The sequence below is a fragment of the Erpetoichthys calabaricus genome, chromosome 17, assembly GCF_900747795.2.
Source record: "Erpetoichthys calabaricus chromosome 17, fErpCal1.3, whole genome shotgun sequence".
NCBI classification, from domain to species: Eukaryota; Metazoa; Chordata; class Cladistia; order Polypteriformes; family Polypteridae; genus Erpetoichthys; species Erpetoichthys calabaricus.
The window spans coordinates 98,957,260-98,979,735 of record NC_041410.2 but is presented as its reverse complement, the minus strand read 5'-3'; the positions used below and the strand labels follow the sequence as shown (position 1 = coordinate 98,979,735).

Here is a 22,476-nt window from a genome sequence, read left to right as displayed (position 1 = left end):
TCTGATTTTTTTTTTGACTTTCTGCCCACCTGTGGACCACAGCAGCCATTGTCTGATTTTTTTTTAAAGAGAGTCAAACAGAAAGTGTTCAACAGTGCTTGGCATTCACCGGCGGCACGGCAAACAGAAAAAGCTGCTGGGCAAAATGGAGTGCAGCCAACGGAAAAACGGCATTTAGGTACAAACACTACGGCCCTGGCACACTGTCTACTGAAGTCAGGATCAAGCATGGAAACCCGCCCGAAGATTCCTTACTCAGAGGCATAAAATCCTGCGTAGAGGCTCGTCAAACAGAATTATTATATGCATCTATGTCATGTCACAGGAAGTGGCTCTCACATACAAGCAGCTATTTTGGGAATGGATCTGAAGAGGGTTGCCATGCAGGTGCCCATCAGCGTGGAGGCGGCGATTTCGCCGTGATTAGTGATTGCTCTCTAAGTGCTCGCCCATTTGTGAGCTTATCAGCTGAAGTAATGGCATTAAAAAAAAAAAAAGGCAACTCAAGGACGCTGGTGACCTTCTTCTTTCAGCTCACTGGATCCTATTCAAGGCTTTTGCTTTGTTTTTAATGGGAAAAGTCATTTTAGTTTACACGTTTTGTGAAATACTCGACACTTATCAGAATCTAATCATCTCATGATGTAAATCACAACGACTGTTAAGGAATTTTAATGTGAAGCTGTCACCACCTCCGTCTGGAGCCTTCACAGATCTATCTGGACATGCTCTGGCCGGCCCACTCGGAGAGTGTGTTATGAGCCTGGCCAAGTGTGTTTAAACAAATGGGTATTGTTAAAGCACTCTGAGCCAGTGCCAGTGCCAATGCCAGCGAGGCCGTTCAGTTTTATTGCGCACACCAATCCTGCCGACTACGCCAGTCCCAGTCTGAGTCAGACTTCTGGGCTTTAACACTTCACGCCGCCTTCTACCCATTTGTACCGTATGACAGATCTGGCTTTTCCTGGCGCTGTTGCCTCTCGAATTTATTTACTTTGACACCTCACTGAATTTCCTTCTAATACTCAGAGCTCACAGACTTCTACTGTCTCCCCTTGCAGCATCCAGAGTCCCAGCATGCACCTCATCTGCCTGCCCTGTCCTTTCCACGGACGTCCAATGAATGCCTCGCACCTTCTCTCTTTAGCCAGTGACCCAGTGGGGGGCTCCACACGTAAGTCACGGTGCATCGATGACTCCCTAGCGCCACCTTGAGGACAATGCCCTGCCTTTGTGGCGCTTCTCCTTACCCTCTCATCACTGCTCTTCACATCCCGCCCTCAGGTGTTTATTTATCTTCTCTGTCGCTGGCTCGAGTTTGCATGTTTATTGTCTTTTGGACGTTTTGTGTATTTTCTTATTGCTTTTGTCTTTTCTGTGTGTTTATGTCAAATTGTGTTTATTGATATTTTGCCCATCTCTATTGTGATCTCCGATACTTGTGCTCGTTCTTTAGGACCGTTACATATCTAGTATGGGGTTTTGAAGTGCAAAGAATGTGAACCTGTGGTCACTTTTTGTTTTTTGCCTCCGTCATTGACGTTCTACCACGACGCCATTTTGTTTTCACCAGAGCCGTCGTGCTGGCTGGAAACCTGCCATCGACACTCCTGGTGACATCAGACAAGCGACGGTGTAAATTTGGGGGATTCTGGGCTTGATGGATATTAACCCTTTCCTTAATGACAGATTTGAACTCTTCTTTTGAATTCCTTGTCTCAAATCTCTGCTTGTTTTCAATTTTTTTGATGGGGGTCTCTGATAAAAGATTGCGCCAATTCCCAGCCTGTATTTTATTTTTCACATCTTCTTAGCCTCTTGTCTTTCTTAGGCACTATGTGATGTCGATTGTGGACTTTACGATTTTACTTATCAGCCCTGCTTCCTTAAAGTGGAGGCCGAGGAGGCGGGGCCACCTGATGATGTGGGCTGGGGGTGTGGCCTTCGCCCTGTAAAAGGACATCGAGTTTGTTCTTCTTGTTTTTCAGATTTTTGATGTTGGCTGTGGATTTCTTGGATTTTGAGCCCTGCCCTCTCTTAAGGTATTTTTATTGGGTTTGGGTTTGTAGCTTTTCCCTTAATCAGCAAAGCCAGCGTTTCTTAAACTATGACATCAGAGTTTGGGGGGGCACTGAGTCGTGAATCAGAATAGTACTGAATGGGAAAGGGTTGTGAACGGTTTCTGTGACACCTTGCAATGGGTCCTCATGGGCAAGGGAGACCCCAGGTTGATGATGACGATGATCGGTGTCAATTCTAGAAGGGGCTGACGCATCGTTAGCGATGATTTTTCGGTATTTTGCTTTTGCGTTCATTAGAAGTCCTTCTGAACGCTATGAAACAACTTCAGTTTGTTTTTTTCTGGCGCCTCCTGACTCACTGGTACAGTAAATCCCCACATATGACATACGGACCATTCGATGCATCTTGATGTCTACTTGTGGAAGATGTCAAGCGTTTTAGGATGCCCACCTATTTTTGGCCCTCTAGACCCAAGAAAACCTCAATTTTAGACCCCCTTATGATGAAGAGTAAACCAACAGGTATCTTCAGCAAAAAATGACCGAAAGGACTTGACGTTGTGCAGGTGACATCAGCCGACCCCAGGGGTTCACCCCCAATGGGATACGAGGGGTCACAAAACTTTGTAAAGTGACGGTCGGTAATTTCGCCATGTTGAGTGTCGCTTTACGCTATTTTGATGTTGCTGGACATGAATTGGATCATATTTGTGATGTTTGATTCTTCACCGGTGGTCCCGGCCCTCCAAGACCCACTCCCAGATTTCTAACATAAACATGTGGGGTGTCGGGGATTGCGATTACGGTGTGATTTTGGACTTCTGATCCTTCACCAGCCCTCTGTGGACCTCAGTCAGAGGGTGACAAATGTCTGCTACGATCGAGAATATTTAAACATGGACGGTGAAGCACCCTCAGCAATATTTCAAATAGTTGACGCTACTGTTCTTGTTTATGATGGACTTCTACCTCATGAAGTAAATTGTCACATTTCTTACGAACGTCCCGAATTAGGGTGACGTATGCTAATTTGGACATTTCTTTCCAATCCGTTTTCTTCACTGGATATTGAACGGGGTCACCTGTGGCACCCCAACCCTTTCCTTTTGTTATTTGAGAACAGATGTGTGTGCGTGAAGTCAGATCCTGCCAAATTTAGTCAGGACTGGCACTGTGAGCGACCTGAACTGAATAGTCGGGCGTAGCCATGTTCATAGCAGGCCAAGGATACAGTAAGTGAGAAGCTTCTGCTCCTTTGTCACGACTCTGTTTGGCGCTTGTCACACAAGACTGGGGTCTGCTCGCATCCTGACTGGCCGGGTCGCCTTGGTGATGGAAGGGTGGAAGAGACCACCTCACAAGGCCATGTGCTCCCCCAGTACAACAGGGGGCTGCAGCTCTCTGGTGGGCCGCCCAGAGGGCTGCATGGCAATCGGATTTCTAACGGGCAGCCCTGCAGGGTCTCACGGGGGCCGCCAGGGGGAGCTGTAGGTTGGTACCATCTGACCCAGACGTGCTGTCCAGATGCAGTGTGGGAGCACCAGAAGTACTTTCGGGTCTGGTATAAAGGAAGGCACTCCTTGTCACTCGGGTGGGAGAGGACGAAGCCCAATGAGGAGAGGGAACAGACAGAGACTTGTGCAACTTTTGGAGAAGCCTCTGAGAGGTTTTTGTATAAATAAAAAGGTATTTGCACCCGGGACTTATGTTTATGAGGTTATGTCTGGGGTTTGGGGTGCTACAGTGCACCCTAGTGGTCACACATTCAACTCCCTCAGCCGACAGTTAATTGACCACATCACCGCGCTCTTAAAGTTTGCACAAATTTTGATTTCTCGACTCCGTCTGTCATAGCATGCAAGCCATGTGGGATTTTAGAAGATCAGGCAGGACACCTGCAATCCCACCTTGAAATTCAAGCCCTGGAAATAAAAGAACAAAGATACAGACAAAGACCCTCGCTCACATTATTAGATAACAAAAGTTATCACATGAATACACCATTAGATGAGAAGTGGGCACAAAACAGGTTCGTCCACCTCCTGGCACAGACTGACTCCTGCAGTGAACCCGCTCTGACCCTGGCAGCCTTGCCCTCACCCCCTCTGCCAGCCCATCACCACAAGCCACCATTAATGGTGGAGCGGGCAGTCTGTGAAGATTTGGAGAAAAAGTTTGAAACTTTAAACAGGAAGTCTTTGGTCCCAAAGTGACTTACACCCCCATTTTGGAAGAAAAGAGGTTACTGGACAATCAAAGACCCCCTGACTCTTCCTCCCCAGCATGCATCCATCGTCCTGAAGAAATAAAAAAAAATGAAAAGAGTTTCAATCGCGAGGTCTGGGACACATTCCACGAAGAGGCAGACACTTTGCTGGCAGCTTCCATGGTGCACGTGAGGCCCTCCGCCACTGCTGCCCCCTGCTGTTTCACGCTGGCGAATGCAAAGCTGAAAGAAAGCAGTCCTTCAATAATAACGTGGCTCTGGACCACCAAGAGTGAAGAAAACAGAGAAGAGCGAGACAAGAGAGAGAGAAATAAAAGAGACAGACAGCAGCAGTGAGAGAAAGAAATTGCGAAAGACAGAGAGGTAAGGGAGGGGCGGGGCAGCTGAGGGCAAAGCAAGATTAGACTGAGCGGGGCGGGGCAACTGGTCGATCCGTGTCACTCACAGTGGCTCCCTGCAGGAAAAGCAGAGAATGACCCCCAAATCCTCTCCTGGCCCTGCAGTCAAAGGGAACCATATGTTTGTCATGGCGGGCTGGCGGCCCTGGGACTGGATGGCAGAGCATCAAACCGATGTCCTACCAGCTCTCCTTGTGCTACACCCCTGGGAGACGTGAACAGCTCGAGTCGCTGCCTGCGGTTCACTAAGACAGCGCTTTGGTTTTGGGGGGCGCTGAGACGGGCTTGGACAGGTCCTCAACCAAGGCTTGGCTGCCGTTCTGGCCATTTTGATGCCACCTTTGAAAGAACCTCAAGGGTCTGAAAGGCTCTGGATAGCAGTATGGGGGTACGCTGTGGAGCTCGGATGTCAAATAATCAAAGAAATTGCAAAGACAAGCTGCAGTGAAAAGGACATGTGACTATTAGAAGAATGGTGTGTGCCAAGCAATCCCAACCCAGAGCAGACTTAACTGAAGGCTGATAAACAAAATGGCGACGGCCACGTCCTGGGGAGTCAGAAATGCAGAAGAAAATACAAGCAGATTGGCTATCGTGTCGTTCAACAATGCGAGGAGATGAAGAGGAATCAGCGGTGGGCGGCCTACTTCTGGGAGAGGAAATGACACAATTCACACGTCATAAGATGGCTGAGCACTTCTCACCGGGGTCTCTCTCGTGGTCCTAGTGGCCACCATGCATATGTGACATGAGGAGTTCACACAGCTGCTGTGTTCATGGGAGCTGTGGAGCACTTAAACGTCACAACCGTCTGGTGAATGCAGCTTGGGGGGGCATGACAAGAGGTGCTTACAATTTGCAATGGTGATTGTTGGCATCAACTGACAAGATAACAAAACGGCAAGCCCCATGTTGTGAGTGTCATGAACAATCTCCTGGTCGAGACCATAAGAGGGGTGTCTCCCGGTGTCCACGTGCAGAAACCGGCTCTTCACACTAAAGTCCTTCCATGGTAGCTTTAATTAACCTGTGACATATGACAGCAAGCACATGACATGCTCTCGTTCCTGCTCAGCCTGTATTGCAGCGGTCACTCAACAAAACTGAACCAATAAGAACGGCCCGTGCGCGGGAAACAAATAAACAGTTTACTGCAACTAAAAAACCAAGTGGCACTCCTCCACGGCAGGACATGCCGTAAGAGCTCTCCTTTGTAATTTGGAGGGTTCTTCCATTTTGGTGTCCATGAGAACTTGAAGGATCGCTAACATGCGGGCGGGCGCAAGTGCTGACCAAAACCAAGATGGAGGAAAGGCCACGCGGTGTACTGTAGAGCGTGTGGGCTGTGAGCATCTTCACGTTCACAAAAAAGAAACCTTAAGAGGAGAAAAAGGGCAAAGTTTAACAGAAGGTAAGCAAAAAAAAGGCACATTTCACGTAGCGAGGAACCGACAGAGGAAAATCCAGCGGCTCGTCTTCTTCAGGCAAATGAAGTCGTTTCATTGCTGCACGTCTTAAAGAACTTTGGGATCGAGCACCGTCAGCTGCTCCTCTACTCATCACTGCTGATGTGATGACTTCCATTTGGTAATTCAACTTTACGCCAGAAATGGGAATTCAAATCCTGATAATCCATCGACGGCTACACGTTCTGCTAACACAATTTTTGGGTTCACTGCCTCGCCTGCGCTTTGTTTGGCATTTTAAAATGTCCGCTGTGAATCGAAACTGAGGTGTACGCTACACAGAACAGAAAGATATCACCAGACAGAGGACCAGTCTGTCTGTCCATTAACTGATGACCATTAACAGCATCCCGATGAGCTACCAACTAATGAAACGAGCGGCAAACGGGCCCAGTGGCCTCCTCTCATTTGTCTAATTTGTGGAATTGGTTAGAAAATGTAAATTACCAGACAGTGTGGTAGACAACAGGTCTTTAGGAACCTTCAAATTTTGGCTTGACGTTATTCTGGAGAATCTCGGGGACGGGGATGGACGACGATGTAGTCAACGACGCTCAAGAGTGGCAACATGTTGAACGTTGGGCAGCACCTGCAAGGAAGAATCTCACCTCGAGCTTGTTGGGCTGAGGGGTCTGTTCTCGATAAAATGTTTCCGATGTCCTAAAGTTCCTATTTTACTGTGACTGAAACCAGCGTACCTGAGGGGCAACCTCCTTCATCCTCGAGTGTAAGAGCGCCACACTTAGTATGACTTGGACTGAAACTCATGGGAGGTCAGCCTTGACTCTGGACTTGTTCTCTACAGGTGGGCCTACGGGTATAAACACATCCTTCAGGTGACGTCCCCTGCTTTCCCTTTGATCCTTTCACTCGTAGCTTTGCTCTGTGTTGTCGTTTTTAGGTTACAGGTGTGTGTGTTTTTCAGCGGTCCCTCAAGTCACAACTCGCCTTGAAGAACGTGAATGCTGACTGGAGCACAACAGTTTAAAATGAAACCACAATAATAACAGAGCTCCTGTTGATTGGCATTGTGGGTGTTGTTGCCAACCGTTTGGTGAGGTTTTCCAGGTAAGGAGGACGGCAGATTCAGGGAAGAGGACGGTGCCAGAAAGTGGAGACATGTTGAATGTTCACCAACACACACATGGAAGAGCTCCATTGGCACCATGATAAGGACCTTCTAAACCGACGCCAGAGGTTGAAGTAAGCAGGGGCACTGGAGAGCCACAGCTGACGATGCTGAGCTGACATTCTGCCATCGCCCGGGCCGAGAACAAAGCAGCCATGAAAAGAGCACCCACACCTTTGAAGACCCTAAGGGGGCCAACCAGACCTGACCGTGTCTGAGGACAACTAAAGGACCACACAATGGGCACGAGAGGACCACGACAGATGAAGTCAGTCCTGAGGTGAAAGACGCCCGCTGAAGGGTAACCAAGTGGAGTGCAACTGAGGCACTAAAAGAGCAGCTGGACCAGCACAAGACCCCCCTGCTGCCAAGCGGTCAGAACACGACGTCTGAGTTAAGCGGGGGATCCCCTGTTGTGTTTTAGATTCCCTCAAATGAGGGTCTTATCGTCATGGCGCAGTGTTGCGTGTGGCTCAGACTCTGCCCACGTCACAACACCACCAATGAGTCGGCTTGCTCTGGTGCCCACCAGTGGTCCGTATGTCTTTGTGCAGGTGGTCTCTTATTCGTAGGCACATTTTTGGTTTTTATTTCTCTAATCTGTTTATAATTATTTAGTACGCTTAAGCTAATGGCTGTCCAGTTTGACATGACTGGGTAATGAAGCGAGGACACCGAAGGAGACCCCCACGAGACGCTGGGCAGTTGGCAGCCTGGTCATCTGGCCGCCCCCAAGACGCTTGTGGAACCCGCAAATGCAGCAGCCATCGAGCGTCTCTTATCTGCAGGCCAGCCGAGCAGCCACGGGGTATAGCACAAGGGGGTCCAGATCCAGTCCCGGCCATTGTCCCGCTTAGCTGGTCTTTACAGCTCCAGATATTTCAGCTGCCAATGAAAAAGAGGTTTCAGGGTTTAGTGAAGTGCTGTTGCCTTTCTGACTTCCTCCCTTCCTGTCTCATTTATTTTTTTTTTGTTTGTTTGTTTTTTATTCAATTCCAAGACACACAGAGGGGGTACTCACTATAGGGGACGCATTCATACTGAATTTCCAAATACTTGTAGGTGCCAGGACACGGGTCAGGGAAGACATCTGAGCCGGCGACCACCACACACTGAGTCCGGTTGTTGCATCTGCGGAGAGAAGAGCAAAGAGAGGGGATGTTAAGAAACCCACCGAAAAAACGTTTATCCCCTTGTTAGACGCTAGGGGTCGCTGTCGCCCCTTAAACCCACTGAACACTGGGTAAAATCACCAAGAAGGCATTGAACTCCTCTTCTTATTTAAGTAGTGCCCTGAAGCACCTCTGCCACCACACACAGGCAGAAACGATAAAAACAATACGACAGATCTCTCCGACTACCTCCGGACTCTGCCTCGCATGCTGGGGGGTCTCCAGCGGTCCTTTATAGCCCTCGACCCGGAAGTGCTGCTGTTCTTACACCCACGTGACTTGCCAGCACTTCCGGGTCAGATGGAGAATTGGATTTTTCTCTTCAGCACGCAAGTACTTTGGGGCTTCCGACTCTGTGACTTGGGAGTACTTCCGGGCGCTACGGAAAATCATAATCTCCTGGCAGCACCCATGGTACCCAGCAGGGCTGTGATGCCAAACTCCAGATCCCATGGTGCCCTGCAGGAATCTGGGGCACTGCTACGCTGCAGGGAACTCGCCATCCGGCGTATTGGGGGAGGCGCAGCTGCCTTCACCCATCCTTCTCTTCTTTGGGCATCCCGGCCGACACCCTGTAAGATGAGAACACGTGGAGCGTCTTCATCACACGCCAGGCTGCAGGACCACCTGGGAAGACGTCCATAGACACGTCCCGTGCTCCATTGGGAAATAAAGGTCAGACATGGCAGTGACGGCTCAAGGACGGCTTCACCAAGATGGCAGGACACCAACGCACCAAGGGAGAGAGCTGCTTGGAGGCGCGTGGCTTTGGACGTTCACAGTGACTTACAGTCCGCTCTGTGCGCACTGGGACAGGGACAGGGACACAGTTGTCATCATCCAGGCTCCAAACGTCACCACGATGGGCCTGAAATAAAGCAATCAGGAGGTGGCTGAAGCTGCGGTGGGTTGGCACCCTGCCCGGGATTGGTTCCTGCCTTGTGCCCTGTGCTGGCTGGGATTGGCTCCAGCAGACCCCCGTGACCCTGTGTTCAGATTCAGCGGGTTGGAAAATGGATGGCTGGATGGAGGTGGCTGAAGTGTCGACGTTTGGCTCCAATTCAAGGGCTTTGACAAGAATAGCCGTTCAGGAATGGCCGCCACTTTTCCCGAATCCATAAAGCCCCCTGAGCATGACACCCAGCAGCAGCGACGCGCCTGAGCCTGATTTACAAGATGGCTCCCTCCAGCCCAGCAGGCTCTCGGCTCATTTCACTCCATTTTACTGTCTGAAGGCCGACGGCTTGGTGGTTTGTTTTTTTTTTTTTTTTTTTCCATTTTTGGGACGCGATGTCGGCAGCCTATTAGCGGGGGCTCATTAATTTCTACACTTTCCTGGAAAGCCTCCAAAAGTCGCGTCCCAGTTGAGCTGCTAAGGTCTCGTAAAGCCATTAATAGCCGGTGCTTTAAGAGCTTCACATCATCAGAGGCAGGGGCAGCGCTACAGGGTGGGAGACGGAGGGTCTCCATCGGCACCAGAATGTGCGACTCCTCAGGGAGAGCCTTGCACTTCATACATCATCATCATTATCATCATCCAAAGCCCACCCGTTTGGCACTACAGTAAATATTGGATGCGATGCGCTCACCGGCCCACCAAACTGAATAAACGCGATGGCCCCGTCGTCGTGTCTCCCTTCTGTTCAGCTTTTGAGGACGAGCAAAAATATCGAGTAGGACCAGGAGACAAGACGCAGTCACAAAGCAAAATGGAGTCGAAACCGAGGGACTGAAAAATCCAAAAATAAGAAGCAAAGGCTCAGCGCCACGACGACGGTGGTTCAGAAGTGAGCTCGAAAAGAAATGGGGGTCACGGGTGGCACGGTGGCACAGTGGGTGGCGCAGGTAGTTAGGAGAGCATGGAGTTTGCATGTTCTCCCCGTGAGTTTCCTCCCATAGTCCAAAAACATGCAGGTTGGGTGCATTGTCGTGTGTGTGTGGGCCCTGTGGTGGGCTGGCGCCCTGCCCGGGGTTTGTTCTGCCTTGCGCCCTGTGTTGACTGGGATTGGCTCCAGCAGACCCCCCCGTGACCCTGTAGTTAGGATACAGCGGGTTGGATAATGGATGGATGGAAAACGGGGGTCTGTATCCGCAAACTCGGATGAGCCAAGTCATCAGAAGGGCAACACTCGAAATCAGGAGGTCACGACCTTCGAGGAAACGCCCCTAGCAACACCGCTCACTGTGACCAAGCAACGGCGGCAACGACGGCACAAAATAATTCACAGCACGAAAAGTACGCCACGGTTTAGTCGCCTGACCTCAGACCCCTCAATGCCCTCCAAAAGGAACACAAGAACGTGCCATTTGGTACACAAAAAAAAACCAATAACGTTTAAATCCAGTTGATGTTGTCTTCCGCTCCTTAACGTCTGTTAATATAACTGATAATAAATCAATTCTCCCACAGACCCCCAAAGCCCCTCACAGCCAATCAATTTGGGTCGATTCTTGTTCATGTTAGGCCACACCGTCTGTTGTCGGTTTTGCTTTGCTCATCTTTGTATTTATGCGACGTGAGGTGTCTTCATTGTTCTGCATTTCTGTATTATATCTGCTGTATGCTGAGTCGTCTGCCCTGTCTCCTTTATACGGAGCCACCTGATTCTGCAGCTATGCCAGCGGGTATTGAAGACGAAGCTCCGGGATTTCACTGTGATTTTTGTGTTTTGATTGGACCTTCTGGCTTTGGACCTCGGCTCACATTTGAAGGCACTCTTTGTAGCCACATTACAATTGACGTCACTCCTTGAGTTTAAACTGAAAGTGATCTTGGAGTCCGCTACCGTTTCATTTATTTCTGTTTATCGTAACACCATTTTGGAAAAAAACTACTTTATAAGGCATATAATACTAATGAGTGCAAAGTGAATGGTACAGCGAAGGAGAACATGAGGGCAACCATCAAGAAGGATATCAGGGAGGCTAAAAGACCATTGGAGAGGAATAGCAGATGAGGAGAAAGACGACCCTAAGAGACTCTTAATAGTAAAAGAACAGTCAAGGAGGAGGTGAAGTGCATCAGAAATAATAAAAGGGGAATCAAAGGATATGGACAGTGAAATAGCGGATGCCCTAAACTCACATTTATCTGAGGTCTTCACAAGTGAGCGAGTGGATAACCTCAGAGCAGTAACAGGGACTACTAAGGAGGTGCTGAGGGATCTGGAAATTGTGGAGGGAGAGAAGAGCTGCTGAGATTAAATAAGCTGAAATCAAACAAATCACCAGGAGCAGATAACATTCACCCTCGAGTTCTTAAGGAGGCCAGCAAGTTCAGAGATAAACCCTTGGCACAGATTTTTAGGAAGTCACTGCGCACTGGAGAGATTCTGAAGGACTGGAAAATGGCAAATATCATCATGTTATATAAAAAGGGTGACAGGGCAGAGCCAAGCAACTACAGGCCAGTAACCTTAATGTGAAACATCCATCCATTCATCCATCCATTATCCAACCCGCTGAATCCAAACACAAGGTCACGGGGGTCTGCTGGAGCCAATCCCAGCCAACACAGGGCACAAGGCAGGAACCAATCCCAGGCAGGGTGCCAACCCACCGCAGACATGAAACATCACAGGAAAATTAATGGAAGGAATTACTAAGGAGAAGATGGAGCAACACCTGGCAAGGACAGGACAGTCAGCGTGGGGTCAGAAGAAGGAAGTCGTGTTTGACTAGCAGGCTGGAATTCTATGAGGAGGCAACAAAAGGATACGACCAGAGTGGAGGAGATGAGATCATTGATGAGGACTTTCAGAAAGCATTTGATAAGGTGCCACATGAGAGGGTGGGCATCAAACTTAAAGAAGTGTGTGGGGTGTAGGCGGGTGCAGAATTGGCTCAGACACAGGAAGCAGAGGGTGACGGTGTGAGGAATCTCATCAGAATTGGCCGATGCTAAGAGTGGTGACCAGCAGGGGGCAGTGCAGGGGCTGCTGCTATTTTAAATATCTATAAATGATTTAGATAGGAACATAAGTAACAAGCTGGTGAAGTTTACAGATGATACCACGATAGGTGGATTGGCAGATACTTTGGAATCCGTTATATCATCACAGAAGGACTTGGACAGCAGACAGGCTTGGGCAGATGAAATTTAATGTCAGTAAATGTAAAGAATGACACATAGAAGTAAAAATGTGAGGTTTGAATACACAATGGTGGGGTCACAAAATCGAGAGTCCACCTCATGAGAAGGACTTAGGAGTCTTAGTGGACTCTAAGCTATTGAATTCCAGACTGTGTTCAAAAGCCATTAAGAAGGCTAACAGAATGTCAGATTATATAGCGCCTTGATGTGTGGAGTACAAGTCACAGGAGGGTCTGCTCATCTTTATAACACACTGGTGAGGCCTCATCTGGAGTCCTGTGTGCAGTTTGGGTCTCCATAAAGACATAGCAGCACTAGAGAAGGTCCAGAGAAGAGCGACTAGGCTGATTATGGGGGTCTACAGGGGATGAGTTATGACGAAAAGTTAAAAGAGCTGAGCCTTTACAGTTTAAACAAAAGAAGATGAAGAGAAGACCTGACTCAAGTGTTTAAAATGATGAAGGGAATGAGTCCAGTGGATCGAGACGGTGACTTTAAAATGAGTTCATCAAGAACACGGCGACACAGCTGGAGACTTGTGAAGGGGAAATGTCACACAAACATCAGGAAGTTTTTCTTTACACAAAGAACAACAGACACTTGGAATAAGCGACCAAGTAGTGTGGTGGACATAAGACGTTAGAGACTTTCAGAAACTCGACTTGAGGTCCCGTTGCTAGGACACGAGTGGGCGTGTCCTCGGTGGTTGTCTCTGATGACATCACTGACGTGACGTGACTCCATGGGGTCCTCCCGGTCCCAGTCGGTGGATCTTCAGTCAGTCGACGCTCGCCGAGTCTTTTCCAGTATAATGGGTTTCATTCGTTTTTCCCGTGATGAGGGTGGCACTCGTGTCCCGTGTCTGCTCTGAGGCCATGGCTAAAAAGTGAGAACGTACAGCGCACCAGATCCATAGGGGCCTTCTACTCTTTGAAAAGGACTGCACACGTAAACCGCCATGGACTGACTGTTTTTTTTTATTATTCTTTTTATTTATTAGTATTGAAATGATTATTATTGTATATTTGATAGTTGATTTCATCCAAGTACGTTAGACGAACCCCCAGAGCACCTTTGACGTTTAAACACAACAGCGCCATCTGCTGGTGGATGAGGGGAGTTCCCCACCCGCCCTGGATGCTGACACGCCACTCAGTTTTCATGCCAGTAATGCCATGGCGCACAGACAACATTTCTTTGGCCTCCCCGGTGTTTGGAGCGCCCCCTAGCATGCTCAGTGTTTGCGACTTGACGAGTCCCATTGATGGCTGCAGAAGCAGCAAAGAGAAGCGGACAGCAGAGAGGCCGCCTTCTATTACAAACATGCACTTTAAAGGTCTGACATTAGATGGAGTCCAAGCTCTGCAGCGCCCCCCTCTGTCAGTGCTGCTGCAGAACGAATAGAAGGCCCAGGCCTGGTTCTGGTTCTGTTTGTGCTCTTTTTGCATTCGTGTCATTGGCGAGGTGTGTCTGGAGGAGGACGGACATCGAGAACGTCACAGAAATGGGCTTTCAATGGACTTCCCAGAGCTAAGCCCTCTGTTGTTGTGCCAGTCCTTGGCAATCAGAAAGGGAATAATCCGTGGGGAGAATGAATGAATGTGGCCTGTCTGGAATGAGGACTTTCGACGTGGCCTCGGCTACAGGGTGATAAAAGAGGATGCCAGTGCACGACGCCACCTGCTGGACACTCACGGCCTATCGCTCATTCATTGGCCAAGTGCGCTGGCCTTAGAAGTGTTCACAGTGGTCTCCCGCAGTCCCTCATGTGTGGCGACATACGATGGAGCTCATCAAATCTTTGTGGCAAACACGAGGCATTCACAGAGTTGAAGGGAGAGGAACACGTCACCTGGCCACCAAAAAACAAGATGGCATGGTATGGTGGCACAGTGGTAGTTACTGTCATGGCCTCGCATTTTTATACCCACAGCCTGGCAGACACTGGCATGCTGTGCTAGAACTAAATCTTGAAAGGTGCTCTGTGACGGTGGGCTTCTGGTTGGGAGGGGCGGGGCCAGACTCTGTGATGGAGCATTGTGGGTGTTGGGGACGTCTCTCTACTGCCACCTCTGGCCAATCTGGAATGGTGACTAGACGACTGTCCTCATGGCCCACCATCTCCAGGCCGGTGGTCAGCGGTTTACCAAATCGCCCCTCTCATCTGTGCAGGTGGGCATCCGGATCCTGGAGACTTTTCTCGTTTCACTCGCCCGCCTTCAATTCCCTGCGGTGGAGTCGTTTTCGTACAGTCAGCAGCTCTTTGCAGCTCTTTGCCGGTGTCTCAGCATGAATTTTTTACAAGGCTTTCCTTTTTACTTAAAATAAAGCGTGTGGGGTAGGAGAGACGTGATGATGGGGGGGCGGCAGAATGGACAGGATGATGAGGGCTGAGCACCAGACACGGGGCGCACAGGAGCGAAGGGGTCAAAGGGCGCGGTCACCCTGGCACTGCTGTTCTGTTACCTCTGACTTTTTCTTTTTCTGGAAACTTCCGGCTCCCTCGTCCGTTCATGGCTTCTGCTTCTCGTACGGTCGGTGACTTTGCTTCGGCCCCTTTGCTCACGGATTGTCCATTGGGCCCTCAGCCGTGGCCCGCCCGCCGGTGCCCCTTTAGCTCTGCGCTCAGCCGTTAGTCGGCTTCTCCTTCCATTCGTTGCTCAGGTGCCCCTCGTGTGCTCCTCGGTTCCTGGGAGGCTTTCTTGGTCTTTTGAAACTTTTTGTTTTGCTCCATTTGGCTTTCATTCTCGGGGGACGCTGCACATCGGTGCTGGTTGAAGTGGCGGCCCCCTTTCTATGTAAAGCGCAATATAAAAAGTCAAGAAATGAATCTTGTGCCGAACACGTCAAGCTCGGTGGTCTCTAACGGGACTCGCTAGGGGAAACATAGGGGGAAGGTTAAGAGTGCGACACCACTCAATAGAGGAACGCCCACCAGAAAACATTGGGCGTCGCCTCCAGGAGAGCGGCTGTGACTCCGCCTCTTTCTACACTTCTGTCCAGTCAGGTAACCAAAATGGTCACACAGACCTCCAGTCAGCTGACCTTGAACCAAGTCGTTTGTCTCTGCCACTTTGTACCTTACTTTATTGATGACTGTAAAAGGGGACTCCTGTGGGACCCCAACACTTCATCATCTCGTGTTCACTTCTCCCACGTTTGTAAAGATGAGCGAAACTAAACTGTGTGAAATAAACTCATTCACACCATTAGCACATGTGTGAGCCCCTGAGGACCACCGGGGGTCACTTCCGTGGCTGAACAAGAAGCCCCACCTCCTCCGCCCAGCCGGGGTCTCAATCCCAGGAGCTCCGCCTCCATAAATGCCGATGGGTGCTGACCACAGGCTGACCGTTTTTCAGCATTCTGCGCTTTTGTTCACCTTTAATACGCTGGCCTGCCCGGCTGGTACCCCACAGGTGTATTGTGGGTACCTTTACCACTGTGGTCACCCTCTGATGGACTGGCGCCCCGTGCCGGTGTTGTTCCTGCCTTGTGCCCGATGCCTGCTTGGCGTCTCTGCTCTGCGTATGCGGGTTTAGAAAATGGACCGAAGGGCGGCAGGTCCTTGGTGAATCTTTTTCTTTTGGGTTTATTTTGCGTTTTTGTGAATGTCATCGGTTCTCCCGCCCCCTTGTCTGCCACCTGCTTACTCTTTTGTGTTATTTGTCACTTTTTTGGTGCCCCATTTGAGGCTCATTCTCATTTTCCGCTCCGTCATCCTGAGGGTCTGTGGCACTGCTAAGGTGTGGTGGAGAGGGTCAGCGATAACAACCCAATTCCTTTTTCTCTATTAATTCAAAAACAAATATCATCAATAAAACACAAAGGGACTGATTTATAACCTTAAACTTGAGCAGCGAGTCTCCGTTTATCACGACTGTCACTGAAGGGCAAGGCTGACTTGGGCAGTTTTGTGTCCCTTTTTTTCGACTGACATGTCACCATCCACCTCCAAATTTGATTTGATTTTTTTACCTGATGCCATGCAAACATATTGAGGTGGGGGGGGGGGGTCCACCCCAGCAGCACTGGCCGAAAGGCAGGAGCCGAGACCACAAACGTCTCTCGATTGAAAAGAGTAAATCGAGGGAAAGGAGGAGCAGAAAGCAAAGCCTGGAGGTGAGCGGGCACTGAATGACTGGGGGGGCACCACAATGCAGTCAAGAGGGGGCTTTGAATTCTGAAGAAGAGACATTTGGAATTCTTTCATGCAAGGAATTCTTTTCAAGTTCAGATGAGCAGCATCCGTCACTCCTGCTGTGCGCCCGGTTGGCACCAATGCTGCAGGAGCCCTGCTACAGGGGGCACCTGGCAACTCTGATGTCATCAAGTTTCTAAAAGTAAAATTTGCAAATACTGGGGGCCATGAGAGGAGCAGCCGTGGATGGGTCGCCGGCCTGGCACCGGGCACACTCGCCCACAAAACCCTCGCTCATTCACACTAAACACGATTAGAGCTGCCATCTTCAGGGATGTGGGAAGAAAACTGGAGGATCCCCAGAAACGCATCCACATACACAGGGAGAACACGCAACCTGCACATAGATGGCATCAGGGCACAACATTTGAGTTTACGGGGCTATGTGTGAGCATCGCACTGGCACCTCATTCACGACTGCTAGTTGCCTGGCATTCAAACGTTGCCAGGACAGCCTCTGGCTAGAGAAAGGATGGATTATCTGAGAGGACACAGGCCTGCCTGGAGCTGTGAGGGGGTCAAAGACATCGTCACCTCACTGTTGATAAATCTTAATACGTCTGCCTTTTGATCTCCAACAGGGCGACACCTCAGAAGGCCACTGGCCGTCCCGCCAAATTTCACTTTGCTCGTTCTGCCGCCACGGGCTCTCGAGCTGCGCCAGAGATGCCACCTCTACCGTATTTATCTCATCTATTATAAGTCACAAAGGCACCCTCTTATAGAGAACACATAAAAATACCCCTGTCCCCCCAGGCCTAACTAACAGGCTCCCGGGGGGCAGACATGACATCAGAGCAAGTCTCGGCAGGCTCCGGCAGCTTTCCGCTGTGACCCAGGAATGGCACGAGCCCGCTCTCTGCCAGGCGAGTAAAGCCCAACAGGAGCAATTAGAGGCAGCAAAGCAGACAGCCGGCAGCAGCGCACTTTAAATAGGAGAGCAGTCCTGGGGGGGCTTCAGAAGACTGGCACAGAAAAGCCAGCTTTCCGTGTCGCCATGCCCAAACTGGGCAGCCACTTACAGTTCAATAGACACGGAGGTGAAGGTCGGAAGGCTGGAAGAAGGTGGCGGGGCGCTATATTAGAGCATTAGCCCCCCAGAGTAGCTCCTCGGTGTGGGTTGGGGGGTCACCAGTGTAGCAGTCCTCAAGGCTGACATGGAGTCCGGATGGGAAGTGCTTTGATGATAATGGTGACCCCAAGCATCAGCTGCACCCGTCTAGTGATGAGCGAAATGGCAGAGATTTGGATTCCAGTGGTCTCATGAAAATGCCCCCTAAAATTAGACTCACTAAAATGAGGCAGTGGGGGGTTAAGAGTAGCATAAACCGACACCTCCTTCCTCGGCCGCCCCCTAATGCCACTCGGATCTTCTAATTCTGTGCTCCGTATGCACTCCTCTGCCAGCCTACACCTTCACGATGCCAGTCCTGCCCCGCGTCACTCACCTGTCACCATTAGCCGATCCAAATTGGGAGCCCTCCAGAGGCTCTGCGGTGCCCATTTTCTAGCCACACCAACCCTCCACCTCCCACGTTCTACACCAGAATAAAACTGTGCCAGGCTTATGGGGACCTGGGCATGAAGGTCACAGAAACAATAAGAACATTTGTGCCAATGGTGTGCATTTGTGAAACAGTCTGTCCCTCAAAACTCCCAGGCAAATCGTTTCGCTCATCGCTGCTCCTGTCCTTCCGACTGATGGCGTGGAGCTGCTACAACCGCATGGCGAGGGCATCACTGGCACAGCCCAATAGGGAAAGTACAAAGCAAGGACAAGGCTGCCAATGAGTGTGAGTGATACAATTGTCAGTATTGTGTATAATTTGTGATTTTCAACGTGTTTTTGGTTTGGCGTGATGCCCTCTGACCTGCCAGCAGCAACAGCTTCACTGCAAAGAAATCTCCTTCACTGCCAATTACAACGGAACTCTTGGTGTGGACACATAATGGAGGGGACAGTCCGGTACGAGAAAGTGACCGAGTTAGACGGAGCAAGCAGGGGAACAGAAAACAAAAAAACGAAAAGTCAGAAGGACTCTTAGGGGTCTGAATATTAAAACAAAAACTCAAAACATCAAATCCAAAATTGTGACGTCCAGTCCTAGGAGGTTCATTTTACTTAAACCTTCGGCCAGCCACGCTAATGGAGACCCTCATTGCAATCGTGTGGTGGAGCGCAGGCTTTGCTGATGTGGAGAACTGAACTCTTCCCACACTTTGGATTTTGTTTCGAGACCCTTACAATCACAGGACGGCTCATTTAACTCGTTACGTGCTGCCGTTTGATTTCTTTTTTATTTCATGCGAGGATTCTGACGTTTGTGGCTGCCACACTAGTCTGCAATCATGTGACAGCTGGACACGTGACGTCACTGTCACGACGGTGTAGACATTAGCGTTGTGCTCTTTCTGATTGTCCGAGAATGAGGTGTGGACTGTGACTGCTTCTTTGCTCTTTGACTTTTCGAGTTTTTGTCTAGAGATTTAAGCATTGGCACACAAAGCTCTCCTGACTTTACACTTGAACGTTACAAGAGTCTTGTCCCCGAGTTTGGTGGCGTGTTGAGGGTTTTTGGGAAAGTTAAAGTCTTCACAGTTTTGACCCCTCAATCTTTTTTTCTCCACTTTGATTTCATCTTCTGGTCTTTTCTAAACTTTTTTGCCAGTTGTCTCTCTTGGCAGAACACCCAGTCACATAAAACAATACAAGGACCAACAGCATAAAACTTTAAATTGGACTTATTTCATTAAATAAAACGTTGAAACACAATCCTATTTGAACACATGAATTTCAATTTGGACATAAATATTCAAAATGCAAAATAATAAAACCATCCAAAGCTCGGCTGTATTGCAGTAGTGAGCCGCCATCTTACATAGGTGAGACAATACAGCACATAACCTCCATGTTGTACCATCAGGAATGGGGAGAGTGACCATAAATAACAGGGCCACTGCCATCCAGGGATTGTCACAAAACGACAGTGACCACACGATAAGCAGGGCGCAGGATGGCATTGGCAGAATAAACACAAACAAATGCAAACCAACCACACGCCCAGGTGCCACACGCCCAGGTGCCATCACACACACACACGTCCAAACACCCGTACCGTCTGTAGATCTCAGACCTTATGCTTCCGTTGCAGGGCCCTGGTCTCGCACCTCATGAAAGAACGTTCCGGATCATGACCTCATCACATTACGGAGGAGAGGGAAGATGATAAGCCTCGGTCAGCACTTTCTGGGAGAGTGGCGTTTCATCAATTGTCAGAGCGGGCCTTGTCAGTGTCTGCTTTGCTGTAATTTGATCTCACAGCCGAGCGCTTCGGCTCTGCTCAGCACTTCTCGAGGCTGTCGATTTCTCCTGCCAGCTGCGTCTCAGACAGCCTGCACTTGACCCGCGGCCTCTGGCGGGACTCTCATGGGGTAGCGGTCCCGGAGCAGCACGGGTGAGACTTTACCTGCCGGAGAGGCGAAACTTATCTGTAGTCCTAAATGGATGTGCCTGCTTGAAGTGGACAGAAGGTGCAGAGCGCCCACTACTGAAGTGTCTGGCAGTAGCAGGCAGGGGTCTCACCTCCGCCTTAGCCCCCACAAATTCACTTGCTGTTTGACCCAGGCCCTGTCTGTCTGACTCTGTTGCCTGGCAACACTAATCATGTAGTGGATGGGAGGGGCAGGAGCAGTGAACGGTTCTCTGGTGTGGTGCCCCCTGTGCCCAACAGAGAACGTTACACCAGTGTTGGGAAGGTCACCATGGGGATCATTCCATGTCCAGCAATGACATCAGAACAACTACAGCAATAACAACCAATTACAATACAAATTATGATTTTATACTTCGCTTAGATAAAAGAATTGTTAAGGGTAAAATCCACATCAGGCTCTGCTGGGAAAACTCCCACTGGAAAATTGACAGAACGTAAGCCAATGGATTCGCTGTTACCAGGCCGGACTGCTGAGCTGACCAATGAGTGCACTTGAAATAGTGAAGAGCCTCAAAATCAGGCCAAGAGTAGGCCTCACTTCAGGCAGCCTGACCCCCAAACTTTACAGGCAGGCTTCGGCCTACACAGGCACCAAGAGGGGAAGTGGCTTTTAAAATTCAAAGTGATCCCAATATACTGGAAATGTTTCACGATACGCCAACTAAAAAGCCTCTCTAGGGAGAGGAAACCGTAAACCTCTGGCTGGGAAGGCAAATCCAACACAAAGAATTTCTTTATGGCGAATTTGCATTGAATTGTCCAGCTGGTCTTCCTGAGGTCTTTTTAGATTGGACAAGACTGCTGCCAGTGCAACTGAAGCAGGGACAGTTGTATGTTCTTTTGTACTAACGGACACGGACACACACACACACACACTCTCACACACACACACACACAGGTACAAGTACACATGGCCTACCTCTGTGACATGATCTTGAAAGCATCAGGCAGGTAGCACTGCACGTTCTCCATCTGGAACGGGTCAGCGTCGCAGATTTTGTCGTCTGTCCGGCCATAGTTGGCATTTTCAATCATGATGACGTCGCTGCCAGGGCAGCGCAACTCGATGGGGTAGCCCTCGCAGGCCAGCTCTCGTCTGATGAGTCCAAACGGCAGGGCTGAGCGGCTGAGACCTGTGGAGAGAGCAGACGTGTTTAAGCGCGTGGGTTTGGATGGCAGACACGTAGGATGAGGATGAGGATGAGGACAGACGACGGGTCTGCACAAATTAAAAAGACACACCAGGCTGGCCTTTCACCCGTGGAGAAATTCACTTCTCCATCCATCAGCCCACATGGAGTCTCAATGGGACGGAGGAGATGGCTTGGGTTTGACGTCAGTCGTTCAGAGAGCATGCACACCAACATGAAGAAAGTGACCGTTAGGCCTTGGGAGCGTTCGTCAGGATGGAGCCTGGGGGCCTGGATCAGGAGACGGCGTCCAGCCACAAGGGCTCAAAGTGAGGCCTGTTGGACCTTCGGACCTGATTAACCGTGACAGGCCTGAGCATCGCACTGACCATTCAGGCTGGGTATAGCTTTGACATACCCCACCCCCCCAAACCCCCACCCCACATGGCCCTGGAGTTTATCCCAAATTCTTATAACTCTCAGCTTGGGTAAGCCATTGGCTCCAAATGGCCGAGTTTTGGTCCCGCCCTGTCCAAGGTGTTCCTCAGTGTTTTGTCCTTCGTCTTCTTTCGTTTTCTCTGCACACTCGCATGTCCACCTCTCACAATCAAATTCATTTTACTTTCTTTCTCCGTAGTTGTCGTCCCCTCCTTTTCCTTTTATCAAATTCAACTTTATTGTCGTGTCTACTTCTAACAATCAAACTGTCCTCACACACCCACCTCCACTCGATGTGGATTAGCGATTGAGCCCTGTGCTGCCATTGAGGTCGTAATCAGAAGTCACAAGCGTCACAAAATGGCTGTGAGGCCTCCAAAGGGGCCACAACAAGTAGGCCTGAACCTTCACCGATGCTCACCTCACCCCAGCTCGTCTCCCAACTGTTAGCTGAGGCTTCGGCCTAAATTAGGCCCAAAAGTGGGAAAAGTGGATTTTCAAGTTTAAAGAACGTTTTGAATGTCGACATAGCAAAAGCGCCTCACAAGAGGGAGAAACCGTGAAAACTCTGGCGTGTACTGAGACAACTCAACCAAGAAAGCTTTACAAACAAATATATTCATTTAAAAGGCGAACAAAGTCACAAAGGACTCAAAAGGCAATCTTAAAAAGCAAAATCCCAAAACCCAATTCGTGAGAATAATCCA

The 22,476-nt window shown here is 49.6% G+C and overlaps 1 protein-coding gene across 5 annotated transcripts in view; it reads right to left on the bottom strand.

The window, feature by feature from the left end:
- The window catches only part of adgrl1a (adhesion G protein-coupled receptor L1a), a 332,245-nt gene that overhangs the window by 145,807 nt on the left and 163,962 nt on the right, over window positions 1-22,476 (bottom strand). For all 5 annotated transcript variants that reach the window (XM_051920528.1, XM_051920529.1, XM_028823930.2 and 2 more), the window contains exons 3-4: window positions 21,121-21,334; window positions 8,263-8,372 (exon numbers count right to left, since the gene is read on the bottom strand). In XM_051920528.1, the coding sequence (XP_051776488.1) occupies window positions 8,263-8,372; window positions 21,121-21,334 (324 nt within the window). The remainder of the gene's footprint in view (window positions 1-8,262; window positions 8,373-21,120; window positions 21,335-22,476) is intronic.